Source organism: Xenia sp. Carnegie-2017, unplaced genomic scaffold (assembly GCF_021976095.1).
Source record: "Xenia sp. Carnegie-2017 unplaced genomic scaffold, XeniaSp_v1 HiC_scaffold_21, whole genome shotgun sequence".
NCBI lineage: Eukaryota > Metazoa > Cnidaria > Anthozoa > Malacalcyonacea > Xeniidae > Xenia > Xenia sp. Carnegie-2017.
The window spans coordinates 6,312,728-6,331,152 of NW_025813484.1; the positions used below are offsets into that span (position 1 = coordinate 6,312,728).

At 36.7% G+C, this 18,425-nt stretch overlaps 2 protein-coding genes across 2 annotated transcripts; one reads left to right on the forward strand and one right to left on the reverse strand.

Moving 5' to 3' along the window:
• Positions 1-11,115: 11,115 nt before the first annotated feature.
• Positions 11,116-14,268, forward strand: LOC124444830 (homeobox protein EMX1-like). The gene is made up of 2 exons (XM_046995495.1): positions 11,116-11,439; positions 13,672-14,268. The coding sequence occupies exons 1-2, from the start codon at positions 11,166-11,168 to the stop codon at positions 13,923-13,925; spliced, it is 528 nt and encodes a 175-aa protein (XP_046851451.1). The 5' UTR covers positions 11,116-11,165; the 3' UTR covers positions 13,926-14,268.
• A 1,269-nt stretch (positions 14,269-15,537) lies between these two features.
• LOC124444831 (ventral anterior homeobox 2a-like) lies at positions 15,538-17,370 on the reverse strand. The gene is made up of 2 exons (XM_046995497.1): positions 16,760-17,370; positions 15,538-16,021 (listed from the first exon to the last, which is right to left on the reverse strand). The coding sequence occupies exons 1-2, from the start codon at positions 16,971-16,973 to the stop codon at positions 15,786-15,788; spliced, it is 450 nt and encodes a 149-aa protein (XP_046851453.1). The 5' UTR covers positions 16,974-17,370; the 3' UTR covers positions 15,538-15,785.
• Between the last annotated feature and the right edge of the window lie 1,055 nt (positions 17,371-18,425).

The window sequence follows — 18,425 nt, forward strand, 5'->3', positions numbered from 1 at the left end:
TTTGTTCAAAAATCAACACGTCCCCTTTAGAGCTCTGTACCTTCTTTGGAGCTCTGTACCTTCTTTAGAGCTCTGTACCTTCTTTGGAGCTCTGTACCTTCTTTGGAGCTCTGTACCTTCTTTGGAGCTCTGTACCTTCTTTGGAGCTCTGTACCTTCTTTGGAGCTCCAACTTGAAATACGTTGTATTTTGAAACTCACCACTCTAACCTTGGATAGTGTTAGCTTGATATCACGCATTTATCTAAGTGAATAATGCGATTTTATTTTAATAAAGAAATGGAGATTGACTTTTCTATTTGAGTTAATTCTGCATTGTGGCTTAAAAGATCGGAGATCTTCAATGAGAGATCTCTTCATTTTCACGACAAACGCTGAGGATGTTGAAACGTCAGTCAACATCAACAACAACAGTCCTTCTCGAGACTTTACAAACCTAGAAGACTTACATCTATGCAAATATGTAACAATATTCCTGGGCTCAAACCATTCACTTTTATATTTTGTCGGGGGGAAGGAGATGATTATTCATGTACACAGCTTTCCCTGAATGATTTCTTTTGAAGGTACAATCGCTTTCGAAAGAAATCAGTCGAGAAGAGCTAAATGTGCGGACACATTCAACCCCCCTTCCCAATTTGTGTTCCAGTACGGGCCCCGAGTCCGTGTCGTTTGAGTGAAAGTAATTTTGATCGTTGTTTTAACGATAGTATAAAATATATTATTAGGAGTAGTAAGTATGTTGTCGCACGTTGAGACTACTGAGTGTATTGTCGTATGATTGTATTACAGATCGACTGTGCATATCCGCGGACTTTTCATGTTGAGAGTACTAAATATACAAGTCGTTATGTAAGTGTTTCCCTTTCGTATCAAAGCTTTTATAACTTCCCTTGAATAGCTGCGTGGCTATTCATAATATTGCTTACAATCTTTAACGACCCGTAAGTATTTTCCTTATTTTTTAACCGCAATTTAAAATAGACGAATTATTAAAATGCTCATCCAATTATATTGATTGAAAGTAGCTAAATAAAGTTGTTAGTTCTTTTGAACTTCTCCCTTCGTCAGAAGACACTATCTTTTAGCTATTTATGTCTGTCTCGTTCTAGCGCAAACCCTCCATTTTGTGACGTTTTTAGCTATCTTGATCAATACCTACTCTTGTGAGATACGAGTTCAAAGTGAATATATTACGATAACTTATAAGACTATAATCTCAGATATCTTATACAGATCTTGTTTTAAAGTTGGCTTAAGCTTTTTATGTTTTAATCCGATTTCCTTAAATGGGCGTGTCCGCAGGAATTGTCGATGCATCACCAAAAGGCTTTGGAAGAAAAACCCTTCATGAACTTTTCTAAAAATGGACTGATTGGCAGTAGTCGATAGATCTCGATCACTGTCCAAAGTAAAGTATACATATGTTGCTATTTTTCGCATAAGAACCGGTTTGGCTTGTTCGTAATTTGAGCTAGCTTGTATTTTAAGTCGTCTCTGCAATGCATAAACAGGCCATTGATATTTTACAAGTATTCAAACATCGTCCAATATTTCAATTCGCCATAAATTTTTTCCATTGCTTTAGCTTCAGGCTATTTATCGTATTCTATATGATACACAGTTTTAGTTTATTGGCTAGCACGAGTACACAGGCGTGGGTCGCTTCGCCAATGTGGACATCTACATTTCGTCATTCCACGAACGAGGGACTGCTATTTTGAAGATTTTACATGATATCAGCTGGCGTGTTTTCACACTCGACATGAATATTCTTAAGATAGTGTTTACTTTACACATGTGGCATACTCTGGCCGAACTTGTATGTTTAATCCTGCTTTGTGAATGCGAGGCATTTGCACTATTGATTCATTTGAAATCCAATGTTTTTTACAGTGAGTGAACACCAAAATATGGACTTCCACGCAGGCTACGTACACGTCACTGTCTTACACCGAGAGAGACTCGATGCTTTTGTTACTATATACATGAGCATACATTTCCAATGATTTACAATATTTTTCAATGAGGGTGGGATTTGATGTTCTCACTTCTCTTGAGGATAAATAAGATCACGGTGTTACTTCCACGTATTATCTCTTGATGCACTTATAACGTCTGTCTTTACGGGAATTAAGGAGAAGTTTCATAATGATGATGAGGATGATGAGAATATTATGGCGTAGAATGTCTACATTCACAGATCTTGCTCCTTATTCCAAAGCAATTGTCTTCGAATCGTCAGATCGTCTCAGTTCATTTTAATTCTTGTTATTGCTAGTGCTTTCTGTTTGATCATTAGTTGGTTCTTTCTATTAGATCATTAGCTAGCTCTTTTTATTAGATCATTAGCTAGCTCTTTTTATTAGATCATTAGCTAGCTCTTTCTATTAGATCATTAGTTAGTTTTTTCTATTAGATCATTAGCTAGCTCTTTCAATCAGATTATTAGCTTGAAATTACAAAGGTACAATAGAATTTTGTCACGCGAAGTGAAGCAAAGTAGGATAGAATTTGGGCGGTGTGAGAAAAGAGTTGTACAAAATGGAAATAAGATGAATGTGTGGTGTTTTTTGTGGAATGGAAGACTTTGTAGTGGAGGAGAGTGGAAAGGCTCATTGGAGTGGTGTGAAGAAAAGATTTGTACGAAAAGAAAGGAAGTTTAGTGTGGCATTTTTTTTGTAGAATGGATTGGAGTACTTTTCAATCAAGGAAAGTGGAAGGGTTTATTGAAACATTGCAAAGAAACGAGTTGCAGCAAATGGAAGGAAGATGGGTGTGGTCTTTTTTGTAGGGTGCGGTGAAAAACTTTTTTGTGGTGGAGGGTTAAATAGGGCCGAGTTGAATATTTGATGAAATAAGTTACGCCAACATATTGTGGAGTGGTTACCCTCAGAGAAATAAAAATATGATGTTCGGGTCAAGGGGGGGGGGACTTTTGTTGAAAAGAGTTATTACTACTATTATAATTATTACTATTATCGTGTTATATGTAGTCAGGATAACCAAATCCTGAGATACATAGATAAATTTTATTCAAACACGGTAACCTTGTCAACTTACTCTTATTTTCTACAAGGGCGTATGACTCAGCAATGTACAATGAACATAAAAAAAGGTACACCATTACGTACATGCGGGTAGCCTCGCCTGTGAAAGTTTCTGGTCATCAGTTGATTTATAGAACTATGGTTGAAATAATATTATCTATTTAACATTATTTACACAAAACTTTCGTGAGTCGGCGCATTGTCGCAATTTTGGCGCATCGTCACAATTTCGGGGCATTGTTGCAATTCGCAATAGTTTATGTTAATTGAATCTTTTTTTGCAGTACTAACGACTGAATTAACAAGTAAAAATTGTTCGGTGCTGAACATTCCACATTTACTAGTATTGCTAAAAAAAGTAGGCTTTTCTGTTGACTTCTTAGGCCTGGTTCAAATGTCGAACTTTATATGAACCAAACGCAAGAGATAATGAGGAAGTTCATCTCATTTTCTTTTGTCTTTAATGCGTTCGGTTCCTATAAAATTCGACGTTTGAACTTGGCCTTAGTCTATGATTGCAAATACTCGATCTGAATTTCAGAAGAAATATTGTGCATCAGGTGATCTTCATTCTTAAATTTTTTCATAAATTTTATACACAGCTGCTCACGTTTGCATTCTTAAGTTTGTAAGTTTGCCAGCAAAATTGCCTCTTCGCAACTCTTTTTCATCTATCTATAATGAACTAGGAATACAAAACTTGAGTACCAGAAGAAATAGTCAACTGTGTATCACAATGTATCAAGAAAAAACCGTCTAATTCCTGTCTATGTTGTTCATCTTTTTCTTGTAACCAAAGCAGTGCATGATTATTCGAGACACGCCCATTATGACTTTATGCCATCGAAGCCTCGTACAAACTTCGATAAAAAATCATTTTCGTATAGAGGTGCAGTGCTTGTAATAATTTAACCTCCAATCGGAAAAGTTGTAAATCTCTGAAGTGTTTTAAAAATAATTTTAAAAACGAATAGTTTGAATACAGTTTGACATAGTTATGTTTTTGTTTGTGTATTCGAAGTTATTTTATGATGTATAATTAGCGTGCACGGCCTGCTGGAAGATCACGTTCATTTTTTTTTTGTGTAATTTTTGTGAAATAGTACCGTGTGTAAATAAAGTTATTACTCTTACTTGATAATTCGAAGCGCCCTTTCGCGCATGTATTCAATTTTGCTACTTAAATAACCAGGTATCGCTTGCCATATTGCTACAGCGTATGCTAGTACAGGTCTAATTGTACTCAAGTGCATTCTTAATGTATTTTTCTGCACTTGGGACACAGGATGTACGGTTACACATTGTATGGATTGTTTTGTAAAGTCGCAGAATAAATATCTTAAGTTCTTAACAGAAGGTCGACTTGGGTCGGAACCTTGGATGTTCGTGTCCCCAGTTTTCTGAAACAAATTCTAAGCAGACACGCCTTCCAGCAAGATACTTCCACTAGATCGCAATAGAAAATATAGTATTTTTACAAATATATCGTTTCACACTACAAAAGCTTGGAACCTTATCTCCTTCCCGAGATGATACCTATTTGTAAAAATTTCGGCAAACGTTTGCCTTAAACGTGAATTATTAGTAAATAAACATTCTTGTGCAATACTATTCCATACTGATTTTGTGAAAGTATCTTGATGGGAAGTCACGCATGCGTAGTGAAAAAATACGCCACGATTTTAACCGAGTGGGTCTTCTGTTAGATGTCTATTCTGTGGTAAAGTCATCAGAGTGCTCAAACCTATAAAGGTGAGCTTTGCAAAAAGCGAAAGCGGTGAACGCTTCTTTATGAGACTCTGCACAATCTGAGATTGCTCGAATTGCGCATGCGCAGAGAGCGTAAGATACAAAGTGTATTACAATGTGCCCTCCCGGCTATCACTATATTTACTATATATATATATAGTTTACATGATTATTCCACTTCAAATCATCACTAAATTGGACTCCAAGTAGTTAATAACAGTTCAACCTTTTAACTAAGTTGTTACCAATTACCATAGAGTAATCAGTTCATCAAAATCCGCTGTTTGGATTAGACTGCTGACGCATGCTGGGTTGGCCTGCTGTAAATGGCTTTGTGTTTGACTTTATCTGTCAGTTCATCGCAATCCGCTGTTTGGATTAGACTGATAATGCATGCTTGGTTGGCCTGCTGTAAATGGCTTTGTATTTGGATTACCATGCTAATTCTTGCTTGATTAGCCTCCCGTTAAATCCAACAAAATTTGGATTGTCATCGTGTTAAAAAAGACGCAAATTCTTTCGATGGGCTTACAATTAAGATAAGCTAGCTTCTTATTGTGTTTTTTGAGTGGGATTTTTATCCATTTCGAAGGAATGCTTTATAAAAGTTTGCATCTATCTTTTTATTTTTTTTCAATATCAATCAAGGATATTTCTATGGAGCCTTCAGAATAAGTTTTTACATCTGTTTGTGAATCAAATAGGATAATGGGAAACAAACGCTTCATGTAAAACAGGCAACCAATGGATTTAGTGCATCAATTTCTTGGTTTAAGAAAATGATTTTGCGTCGAAATGAAAAGAATTCTGTATTCCTAAATAATTCTTTAGTTCGCACACCCCGGATGCATATTTGATTCTCGCACACCCTGGATGTATATCCGAATCCTTTATTTAATTCTCTCACACCCTGGATGTATATTCGAATCCTTTATCTCCCTCCACCCTGGATGTATATTTTTAATCCTTCAGTTCTCACAAACCCAGCATGTATATTTAATCCCTCAAGTTCTCACACCCTGAATGTATGCTGAAATCTGTTAGTTCTCTCACAGCCTGAATATATGTTTTTGAGCCCTTTGATTTTTTACAAATTGAATGTATATACTGAAACCGTATAGTTCTGACACTCGACGGGAACAATGTTGCTGGTGATTCGATAACATGGCGTCATCTATAACGATAGGATTGTGCAGTTAAACTATGCGCTTTGCAATCTTTGTTTATATTATTTGGTGAATGTTTTCATCATTTTAGCGAGATGTTATCCATTTGTAAACACGTTTCAATTATCTCTAACGATAACCCATATGGCCCCGATGTGGTCTTTAGGCGGCCCAGCTATGACAGGCCACTTGAACCGAGTCAATTCCTTTCGTGGTTTTCATACTATCTTCATGTTATCGCGTCGCAAAACTGTTGAAGTACATTCCCATTTAAGTGAGCGATGAACTGATTTAATAGTCATTTTCATCTTTATGTATTTTTTTCCATTAGTCATTTGAGTGATGACTGTTAAGATGGATGGTTTTTCTTGCGGTCGCTTACTCAGTCGGGTTGCTGACCATTGAGATAACATGCTGTACGTTGACAGAAAAAATAAACTGGTCAAAATCTCATATTCATGTTATTTTACATAGCAAACCAATATATAGTCGTGAGAAAAAAATAACTCTATTTTTACTTACTGCAAAAAAAGAGCTTTCTAATGAGATAAATGCTGAGAACTTAATGAAATGTAGCACAAAGCATGACTATCATATTTTTATTTCAGTATTACATTATGATGAGGACTCGACCTTTGAGTAGTTTGTCAAATACACAAGGAATATCAAATTGCGGTTTCGTGTATATCTCGTTGCCCTTTGTAATTTAGACAAATTTTAAAATCTTACAAGTTGATTATGAATTTGTGTTGTGATTGCTAAAATGCGAAAAAACACAATTGCCATTTCGCTTTTGGTTCTTCTCTATGTCTCGAAGTCAACGAATGACATTCATTTATATTTCCCAGGGGAATGAAATTTCCTTAGCAAAAAGACTTTGAAAATAAAATATTTAGCTTCGATCTTTATCTCTTCATGATAATTATGAAAGGCACATGGTAATGTCATTTGTTTTCATCCAACTTATTAACGATAGGAAAATATTTTTAAACACTTCGCTTATTATTCTTGCTAATCTTTATAGATATTTCAACATAATGAAGGAGCCTGCCAGTCGCCAAAGGGCGATTTGTATTGTCTCCGTGTCTTAAAACAACTTCTTTTAAGTTATCATCACTCTGTCCAAACGTATATTCACTAGTTAACCCCATTACCCCATAGCAAAACGGAGTTTCAATTAAAGATCATGACAGACTATTGTTTTCGCTTAATGATATCAAGATTTAACAAAATAAGATAAGGTAATGAGATAATCTCAGAGCTTCAACATAAAGTTTGATATGTTACATCAACGACCAGCTCGTTTCGCCTATCTCCATTTATTTAAACGTCTGTCATGGGCGATGATCAATGTGGTTATCTTAGTCAGTGGCGTGGCTGGCTTGCGGTTGCTTTGTAAATTTATTATTGACAATATTTCTCTCTTTAGAACTGGATTGTTATTAGAGTGAATTAAGGCTGACGTATTTACGTCTCAAGAGCAGACTTGCTACTCCACCGATTTCAGTCATGCTATGTTGAGCATGATGCATCAATTTCAACCAGTCATAAGGCTTTCAGTGATTAGAATACCAATCAACGTACGCATTTTATTTGGGCGTGGTTTGATACTCCCTCCTAGTCTATGCTTGGATCTGCCCTGTTGTGTAATTATTATATGTTTAGTAAAGGGATGATCACGATATAGGCAAACCAGCGTTTCAACGGATCACCGAAACTGTTCGTGCTATTATAGTCAATGCAACATGACGTCTCCACAGGATACCCGACATGGGATCACGTGACTTTTACTCAATCAAGCATGGAAATAGCAATTTCTCGTGAGAAAGTGTCAAAATGTTAATAATGGTTGTTGGTTTTCCCAGTAGATGTTCTTTTGTTGGCTTGTACCGCGTTTTACGCGAGTGGGTTGAACATATGTACAAATGTGACACTGGATTTGCTTTCGGGCGGCAAACGTCTCTGGGCGAACATCTGTTGTTTTATGGTCAATATATCTTCGTTCAGCATACAAACTGTTTTGAAATGCAATTCTCACGTTATTGCTCACCACGATTTTAATAAACGGTTTGATGTAAAGCCGATGGGGTCAAGGACATCAACAAATATAGACATGGGATTTTCTTGCGCTAGTTTTCATTTTCAATCTATTTTCTTTCGTGTTGGATTTCTCACCGCTAGGATTCCAGCATTCCAATGTCCATTGTTTACATAAGCGCGGATTTGTCTTCGAGCTCGTTTCTTAATTTTTTTGCTTCATCCAAGCTTTGTGCTTAATCTTTTTCTTCGTAGATTTTTCTTGCAAGAAAAACGCTTTCACCATATTAGGTTTTGTTAACATTGTTTACATAAACCTGGTGTTTTCCTGTTATTCTTCTTATTTTATTAAAAGGACTTTTGTGATTTCTTGAACCTTGCAATTCTGAAATATGCGTAAATAACAAATTATAGGTCTCTGGTTCCTTATAAAGCCGGACATCTTTTTAGTAATTTTTACTGTTTGTAGTCATTCTAATTAATCTGTAATTGATACAGCTGGCTATATTTCTTCGAAACAACTTACAACTAATAATAAATTACTGGGGTGAATTCCCTAGAAGTTGAATTGTTAAAAAATGCCTTGTCTTTCTGTGCTGACGATGGTCGGGGAACGTTTTTCGTCAACCCTTATTCATCGTGTGACTGATCGTAGATGAGTTGCCTCTAACGAGTGTCATCGATATCAAATGCTTGTTTATAAAGCACGCATTTTGCGAAAGAGAAAATTTAATGGTAAAAGTTACGAGTGTCTTGATTTGTAAAGCGTTTCGACTCCTGCGCATATTTGGATAGAATTTTGCGACCCAGAATATTACTGCTTAACACATCCTATGCAACGACAATTGATTTGTCGTACTAATGATCGATATGTGTATTGCTATATTGTGTAAACTTAACACACTACTTTGCTTTTCTTAAACTTCCGTCTTTAAAGAGACTTAAGGCCGATTTCCATTCAGTACAAATTGTTGCGCGATCGACTTTTTGCGATCACTTTCTTTTGAATTGTGTGCAGCAGTGTTAACCCTTAAATGCCCATACTGTTCCGGTCGAAAGCTTTCAATTGAAAAGAAAGTGATTGGAAAAAGTCGATCGTGCGAAAATTTGCACAGAATGGAAATCAGCCTTTAGTGCTAACCTTGTAATAAAAACTCGATGCTAGTAGCTACAGCTCAAACTGAAAGTGGGAACCATAACGAGTATGCGAGTTAAGACGATTGTATAGTAATGCTACTCTCACGCAAACCAACGTACAGAAGCAAAGTGTCAATGACACTGGTAGCTAACTCGTAAAACAATCGTTGTCAACAGTATTTGTTAATTGCAAAAGATGGCTTAATTCAAATCACATGCTGTTTTGACAACAATTTCCCATTTTATTCATGCTATTCCTTGCTTGTTGAAATGCACAGGGATTAAAGCATGAGCTGATGTTGATGGTAGATCAAATTAATGCACGAGTATTGCATTGTTCTTCTCTTTCTACGTTTTAATTAGTTTGAATCGCATCTTCGTTTAGAACAGACTTAAAAAGCCAAACTTGGACATTACAACCGCATGTAAATTCTGCATTGCGAAACTTGCTTTAATTCCTGAAATGGTGTCTGCCAGGCACTTCAGGATTTCCGCTAGCATATCTTATGAATGAATGTCAGTTCATTTCGATTTTTTTTCTCTTATGGGTGGAAGTTGGGAGATATTTTGGTCTGTTTCGGGTTAACTTCCCTAAGAGCGAACGTGTGTCATGGCTAAATCACTAACTTTTTTTTCAACTCCATGAATGTTTTGAAGCGTTTATCTCATATTACACCCGGGTTTCAGTAATCATACTTAATGCTTACGTATTTTTTTCGACTTTCCATCCTCAACAACGCGTGTATTCATGGTCAAGTGCAATGAAGTGTGAGAGAATGTGTAATAAATATTGTAAAAATTATGATACAACGAACGACATTTACCATATCATGGATGCGTTGATTGAAAACACATGTGGACTTGATTAAAGTAAAGGCTGCAGAGCGCGTACATGATGTCGCGACCATCGTCCGGTGGAGACGTTTCTCGAGACTAGATCCTGTTGTTACTGACAGAAATGCTAAGGAAACAAAATTATCTCAATTCTTTTTGCTGCGTGAATCATTTCTAAGGTCAATGCTATAGCACAGTTGGACCGTTTCACGAGCTAACGCCTTCACGCAGGAAAGCCCTTACGTCAACCTAACATCGCTCGCGATCTTTGTACAATCATGTATTTATGCACATTAGGATTTGACTTTGAATCGACCGACTTTAATTGTCCTTTTGTCACCGAACAACTGCGTGGTATTTAGTCGCAAAGCCGAAATAAAAATACGCTATCCATCTAAGAGATGCGCAAATTGGCATTTTTTACATAGACTACAGACAGCCGCATTAAAAGATTGAAATCGAATTATAGACCTTGCCTGTTGTTGACCTCTCAAGTGTCGGGACATATTATACCGACTGTCTAAGATATACTTTCGTTACCGAAAGCGCACCATGATTAGTGCAAACATTGTACAAATGACATACGTCTGTGTATCCTATATAACACATCTGCGATCGATATGTTAGCGCTTGAAATATATATTCTCATCACTTTCGAAATGCATTCACGGTTCAAAGCGTTTTCATAACATTTTCGACCCATTTCTGTGTAAACCGCAGAGGAAATCACTCCCCCCCTTCCCTCCTCCGAAAATATTAAATCGTGTGTACTTAATTTTAAGCGACAAAAAAAGTTATTTTTTTGTTTAAGATGGCCATCGTAATTCGACGATGAGATAATTTGCATAACATGCGCTTATCATAATGCAATTGAATTAGCCCCTATTATATGTGGAAGCTTTTGCTTGTATACTTCAGTAATAGCTGCTTATCGTTTTTATATTTACAAATTTTATGCGCAAATACTTTGTTTGCTATTGTATGCGGCTTCGATGAGCGCAAAATGTAATTAGGCGCTTTCCCTTGCACCATTTGTAATTGTGCGCACTTAATGCTAATTAATGCTAAACGAACAGCCCACGCGACGATTTTAATCAGTGCGCGCATGCAACGTCATTGAGGTATAAATCTCATCGTATGCCATAAGGGAGGGACAGAAGTGGTCGGAAAGTCGGTGGTCACTAAACAGAAGGATGATCGAGAATTTGACGATGGATAGAGCAATGGAAGTCAATGACGAAGACATGCTTTTACGGACGCTCTCTTACTTTGAATTGTGTCGTGAGTTGTCGGCAGACCCAGCAGTTACAGCTACTCCTTCGTATAGACTGGAAGCCAATCACGTCAACGCCGATAATGAGATTCATTCGTCATTCTTTTCCACGCAATCACAACAGAATAATATCTTTAGGCAACCCTGTTCTTTAATTGGGGAAGCCAATAGCTTTCAAGAGTTTAACACTAAAGGTACGTATGTGATTCTCGATGGTTTGAGGGACTGCACGTATAGAGTAAATATATATATATATACAACGTCGTAGGAATATGTGAAGACAGTTTATGAACCGCAAAGGCTTACGCTCGGAACTTCTGTTCCCGTTCTGCTTATTAGCTTAATTTTGTTTTCCATATTTAGCTTCTCATTTTTTATTGAATTCTAAGTAAATCCGTAAGCTGATACTACATCGTTGCCACCGTTGGCCGAGCTCTTACCGTTTACTCAAATCGTTAATCTAAATATTAATATACACACCAACGGGTGTATGGATATATACAGACGCTTCTCTGCGATCTTCGCTTTTGTCAAAATACGATGGGATTATTCAACGTGAAGATGACAACACTATAATTCATATATTTTGTATTGCGAAAAATTTTCCTCGATTTTTTCTTTTCGATTTTGAAAATTCCCGTGCAATATTCCTGTTTTAGTGTGTCGTGTAAGCAAGCATGGGGTTGATAATATCATATGAATTTGAGATAGTCCTTGTTGATAGTCGCTGCTGGACAAATTAACCTATCCCATTTTATAAAAACCATCGGCTGCCAAAGATTACACTAGATTTCACCCTATTACGGTGTTAACAGACGTTTCGCCAGCATCGCTCGACTTCTTTGTGTAGCGTGAAAGTCTGAAAAAGACTAAATAATAGATGTATTTGTGAAAATTCCTTAGATTCGGGCTCTCCTTTCCACTTGATGTATGTACGTGCATATGTTTTTGTATTGGATTGATTGACGTAGTCTTGCTGAGGAGCTTTAAAGAGTCGTGCTTTTATGACAAAATTGTGGTTTTTAAAACGACGTAGAAATATGTTCTTTCACTGCAATTGACATGAGCCGTATATTCATTATATAAGTTGTACATGATCGAATGCTTAGCGAAGTCCTTGCCTACCGATCAAAATGTTATTCTTCATGTAACGAGGCTCAGGATTGACGGTTTTTTACCGTTTTTTCTTCACATCTGTGCGAGCGAGACAAATCCTAGTTAATCTCATTTATTGGAACATCCTTGAAATATATGCTGTCAACTCCGAAACAGTTTTATTTCCTAGCACAAACATCGTACACAATCATCGATGTAACACATTTGGACCGACAATACGCCAGGACTGTGATCCCGACCGATTACTCGCTCTGATGCAGTGATCCTATCGACTTTCGTTCAAAATAGTCTTTTTATAAAAAGTGATTTGACGCATATTCTCTAAGTCTGCGTATTCTTATAGTACGAAGTAATGAAGAAACTTTGTGAATTGAATAAAGGCGTGTATGTCTCGCACTTTAAACAATCAAGTACATTTTTAGCTCATTTTTTTTGCCATTAATCCTGCGTGTGTATGTACTCACCCAGATCTAACTTGTCTAATCCATTTGCTAACATATCTATCTATTTATTTGGAGGACAAACCTGTCTGGCTCATTCTATTTTAAGGCATTAGAGCAAAACCGGAATGTACGATATACGCGCGCAGGTTCAATGAAAAATCGACAACTTTGAAATAAATCGTTCGAAATCATATCATTGCTCACGAAGACTTAAGTGAATTCAAAAATGATGTTTTGCGCTGGACAAAATTTAAATCACATGTATTCTTCGCCTAATCAACGGAAATGTGTTTAGAAGTATATACATACGAAGATATATATTATACATATATACAAACATACATGAACATAAATATAATGTGTACTATGAACAGATATGTCTCCTAGATTGTTTCCGTCGTCTACATAGATTATCTGAGTTTGCGCTTTCATCGAGCACATTTAATGTTTTGCCGATTTAAACTAAACATCCCTTGTGCCATTGTATGGGATTTATCGTACTGGAAAGATGCCAAACGTCACCAGCGTTTATTGTTTTCTAATGGGTGTGGGAATACCCCTGGGCTATATTGCAAAAGTACAGTCATTTTTCTTTTTGGTAACTTAATTATTTTCACCGCAAGAGACTGATGTATGTTTTAATTACTTAACAAAGAACAGTGAATTTCGAAAAGAACGCGACAGTCGTTTATTTGAAGAACTTCAATACAAAGCTAAGACACCTGCCCTTAAAGAATTATGTTGTCTTTTCATAATGAAACCACGAACAGTTGTTACTTTTGATTGTGTAGTATCCGATTACTAAATATCTTGCGAAGTAGGTGAAATTTACATTGAAAAGTAGATCAATTTTTATTGAACGTTTAGGAATTAAAAAGACCAGCGAAAATGGTGCAAGCGACAAACGAAAACGGACGCTGTTCACTCCGTTGCAGTTGTCTCGCATGGAAGAGGAATTTCGACAGAACATGTATGTTGTTGGCTTAAAAAGATGGCGTCTCGCCACGGAGCTCTCCCTGACCGAAAAGCAAATAAAAATCTGGTTTCAGAATAGAAGAATGAAACTAAAAAGAGAGCAAGTGAAAAGTCAATGTCTAAGATCAGGATTTCCATGGTATTAGAAACATCACACTGCACTGTGAAACAGGCAGTTTCTTGGGCATTCGAAACTTGAAATATAATTGGATGTCGCGTATGCAGGAATTTGTGAGTCGTTATCTATGCACTTCTTGTGTCGGTCTCTTAACATTCCTCGTTTTCCGGGAATGAAAATTGCAGGAATAAAATTTCAAACTCGACTCTCCCGAAACAAGGATAATTTTCATGTAATCATTTATGTCCTTTCAATTGTCACATTTCTTCGATCGTATACAAGATAATATTTACAATGTATATCGGACATGGTAAACTCGGATTTTGTATAAACGGACGTATTTTGTAATATTTCAACCTCTTCGCTGTTTACTGCCTTGTTTGTTTTGCTGTTTCCTTGGCTGCGCTATATCAAAACTTTATGTCTCTTGCTTTAAAAGCATTTTTCGACTTTTAATCCATTAAAGTGGAACTGTTTCTTGCGTTCTGCCGCTCTGTTCTGCGTTCTACACGAAGATCTCGCTTTATTCCAAACAACACGAAGAAGTTCGTAATCGGCTTTTCTCTTTATAAGTAAGAATATGAAAAAAATCAACCATAGTTACGAGTGATTGTTATGCTAACTCGATCAACTGCTTCGGGTTTCCCCTTACACTGAGTTGAAGGATTGTTTCGGGCCTTGTCGTATTTCATAGAAAGGAATTTTGTTTACGAGTTTTCACAAGCATTTCCAAAATGTTTAGAATATTTTTTGATTGTGTGGGTGACGTAGCTGGCACACTTGAAGGAAGAAAACCTTGCAGGAGACCTCATCACAGACATCTGTTCGCATTTTTTGAGTCGAGAGCTGTTTCTTAATGAGAACTATATTGAACCGAAATGCAAAATCTAATGTAAAAACACACCATTTTGCTTTATTTACCTATATTGGCAAAAATATTCGACTCATTTCAGTTCAAATGAGTAATTAGGAACGTGCGATCGACTCGAATGACTTTCATGAAAGGAGGGCTGATATGTCGATTATTTGTCGGAGCAAATTGAATCAAAAGTTCAACATCATAATTATGTTTAGTGTGTAATTTCTGCTCAAGCCATGTACACAATCTTTCTCTGTTCTTTGATGTAATGCTGTCGAATACCTGTTACTTAAAGTCCAACTGCGAAGAAGAAAATATTTCAACAATGATAACCCTTGCGAAAATGTAACTGCCGCATTTTATTCAAGATCGTCAGTCTGTGAAATTGAAACGGTTTCTTTAATGAAATCATTAATTTTAACTGTAGTGAAAGTCTAGCTTTCATGTATGCCATGTGTGATGAAATATAGGCAGGCATTTCATCGGTGAAAATTTTCATGTCATAAAGTAATTATGAAAGTCCAATTTCTGTTCGAAATATTTCGTTTCGTGGATGAAAATAGATGTGAACTTTTGTGAGGGAAATGAAGCGATTAAAGCTACTGTCAAAACTGTACCGACCTAATGTGTTTAAAACATACAGCAATTACACAAACAAGCAAACGAGTTGGCGTTAATATATCACACCAGGAAGGCCGTGTTTGGTGTCCTAATCCAGTTTGTAAATGTTTAAATTTAGACATTACGGTTGCGAACTAGCTTGTTTGCTATTAAATCATTGTTTAATGACAAGTAAAATAAGACTTTATTGTTTCAACTACATTAAATAAATAAGACCCTTAAATCTGAGTGATTAAGGAAAAACAGTCAAAACAGTAAGACCATCAGCGAGAATAACTCTGGGAGTGCGATAGCGCATTTCGAGTCCAGCCCCCCCACCCTGAGACACGCTCTTGTATGAAAGACGTGCTCTTCTAATCGTGAGTCCAGACATTGCCAGGGGGGACCATCGTCTGTTGTTTAGATCTTCTATTTGTGTTCATCGTTGGAGAAATTCCTTTTAAGTTTTGTTCTTTTATTTTGAAACCAAATTTTTATTTGCTTTTCCGGAATGTCTAGCTCCTTGCTCAATCGCCAGCGTTTCATCCCCACGATGTAATTATCGTGGTCGAATTCTTCTTCCAGTCGCGTTGTTTGAAACGACGTAAATGAGGTCCGGCGTCGTTTTCGCAAACACTCTTCTTCGTTTTCCGTACATACCGCATCTGAATAAAGCAATATGATATGAGAAATATTTCAAGGGCCTCTCGCCAAACAAGAAGCATAGCATTATCGAACTCTTTGCTTTTTTTTAATCGCCCACATGCTTTTTGAGATAAAACTACTCCAATACCACTAAAAAAGCGTCTACTGATGAGGTTCATCGACATATCGTAAATTGTTTATGAATAAAATGGAAAAACTAGCGGCTTTCTTTGCTTTGTCTTTCATTGCAGGACTGTTGACTATGATAATAATTTTGTGACGTTAATTAGATGAATCTCATGTTAAGTATGCGACAAGTGTTTCATGCACTTTTGGATCGCCTTCCATTTCAAACAAGGTTTATTCAAGCGCAATCAGTGAGATGAAATACAATTTTGGCTGTGTGAAAATCCTGGCGATGTTGTATACTTCCAATTCGAAGAGATTGTTAAGTTATGATTTCTTTTTGAGCTCAGACACTACTTGAATTCCTTGATGAGTTTAATAAATTTTGTTAGTGTTAAATGCGCATGATATAAAACCTTCAGTGATAACAGCGTTTTTACACCGAAGTAGCTCGTTTGAATGAAATTTTATGCATTTTGTAACAATGAATCCGAAAAGAACGACAAGATAGTTTTAAAGGAAATACATTCACAGAAACGTCTGCTGACACTAAATGAATCTACGCATGGAGTTTTAGTCTTTCCAGAAATGAATGAAAAATATATTTAAACAATGCTCAAGCGCACGCAAACCTGCCGTTTCTGTTTTCGAATCGTGTCCGTTGTCTGACATCCAAGTCCTTTTAACGGTTAGAGCAGGAATCGCGCTGTTACTATCACCACTTTCCTCATTTTCAAACTCCTTTGAAAGCGTTTTTTTATCGTCCTGTATGTATTTCACACGAATTCCGTGAAAGTAAATCACCGACGGCCTGCTGGAATTGAATGTTTTAGCTTGAGGCTCCATGGGCACGAGAAATCAATTCAGAAAAGAACCCAGATCCTTGCAAACGTGCGTCACTCGAAGTGTTATGCACTTAGGTCGTGGATCACCTTGACTCTTAATGTCATAAGGTTATTAAAACATCTCGAGCATTGCTCGTAAACTTTAATACCCGTTGATTTTGCACGTGAGACAAATGTAATCGATAAATCTTATCTTCGAAGACCATTACGTTCTTAATTTACCGGTTCCGGTGTCCAGAATACGCTGCTTACTCCTTGTAGCTACATTTGAAAAAATCGCTCCCCTCCCTGCATGTTTGCACTTCGGAGTTATGCGAAATGGTTTGGGGAATCGATTTCGAGAAGGCAGCAAATCTTGCCTCGACTGTGTTAACTGCTGCTGATCTGCTGTTAATCAAGAGTTTATCAATCCTTTCTGTGCGTAACGATAAAAAATGGGGGAGTACTTAAACATTGCTTGGAATGTTGTTTACGAGCAATCTTACTTCCTCAGTCATCTAATCTATGTGAGGATTTTACGTTTGCATTCATACATTCAATATATACATTCTGTATACAGTTTATTTTGTGTACAAGCTCTTCAAAACAAGGCGAAACCTCTCCAAGAACGGCGTAGTGTAGAATGTCCAGTGTTTTAAAATGTCAAGTGTAAATGTCCAGTGCAGTTGAATGTCAAGTGTAAATGTCTCGTGGAAATGTCTCGTGGAAATGTCCAGTGCATGTATACTTCTAAAATTGTTTGCGGAGATTTTTACTCGTTTCTTAATTTTAACGATCAACATTGCAGAACTCTGGAGCACATTCTCTCAAAAAAATCTCCAAGAATGTTTATGCTTGAGTAGTAATTCTTATGACGGTGAATTCGATTTGTTGCACGAAACTCTCTTTCCCACCAGGCAAGATTATATTCATTGATTTTATGAAAAACGCTAACATAAGGATTGTAGTGGCATCGCAGGTAGCATTTGCAATTCAGCAAATAACAAGGCTTTCAACTGCATACGGAACCTGCATTTTGGTATTTGTGGTATTTAGGGACTTCTTGGTGAATTCAATCACGAAATAATTACGGAGTCGTTAACTCGTTTTCAATTCGTTTGTTTGACCTTATATTGCCTTAAAAACATTCAAAGTACTCACGATGAAATGATAACAAGTATACTCAGATTTCCACTGCATTCTTTGAAAGGAAAACAACGCAACGACACGTGAAAGTCACAAGTGCTTTTTCCTACGAATTCCGTAGATTTGCCATCTGACATCATCATACATGTCATCGATCATGCATATTCAATGTACCAAAACCTTTTAAATTGTATAACTGCGACTTGCCTCTAAGCGATGATGGAATTTTATGATTGAAGTGCAGTGAGGGATCTTACTTTAGAGTGATATCAAATTTTAACTGGATACAGATAATAAAATTTCAATTAAGTTTAAGTATGTCGGACGC

Coding starts and splice junctions, on each gene's coding strand:
- LOC124444830 (XM_046995495.1), top strand. CDS start 11,166: ATGATCGAGAATTTGACGATGGATAGAGCAATGGAAGTCAATGACGAA. Junction 11,440..13,671: donor TCAAGAGTTTAACACTAAAG/GTACGTATGTGA, acceptor TTGAACGTTTAG/GAATTAAAAAGACCAGCGAA.
- LOC124444831 (XM_046995497.1), bottom strand. CDS start 16,973: ATGGAGCCTCAAGCTAAAACATTCAATTCCAGCAGGCCGTCGGTGATT. Junction 16,022..16,759: donor TTCGAAAACAGAAACGGCAG/GTTTGCGTGCGC, acceptor TGCTTTATTCAG/ATGCGGTATGTACGGAAAAC.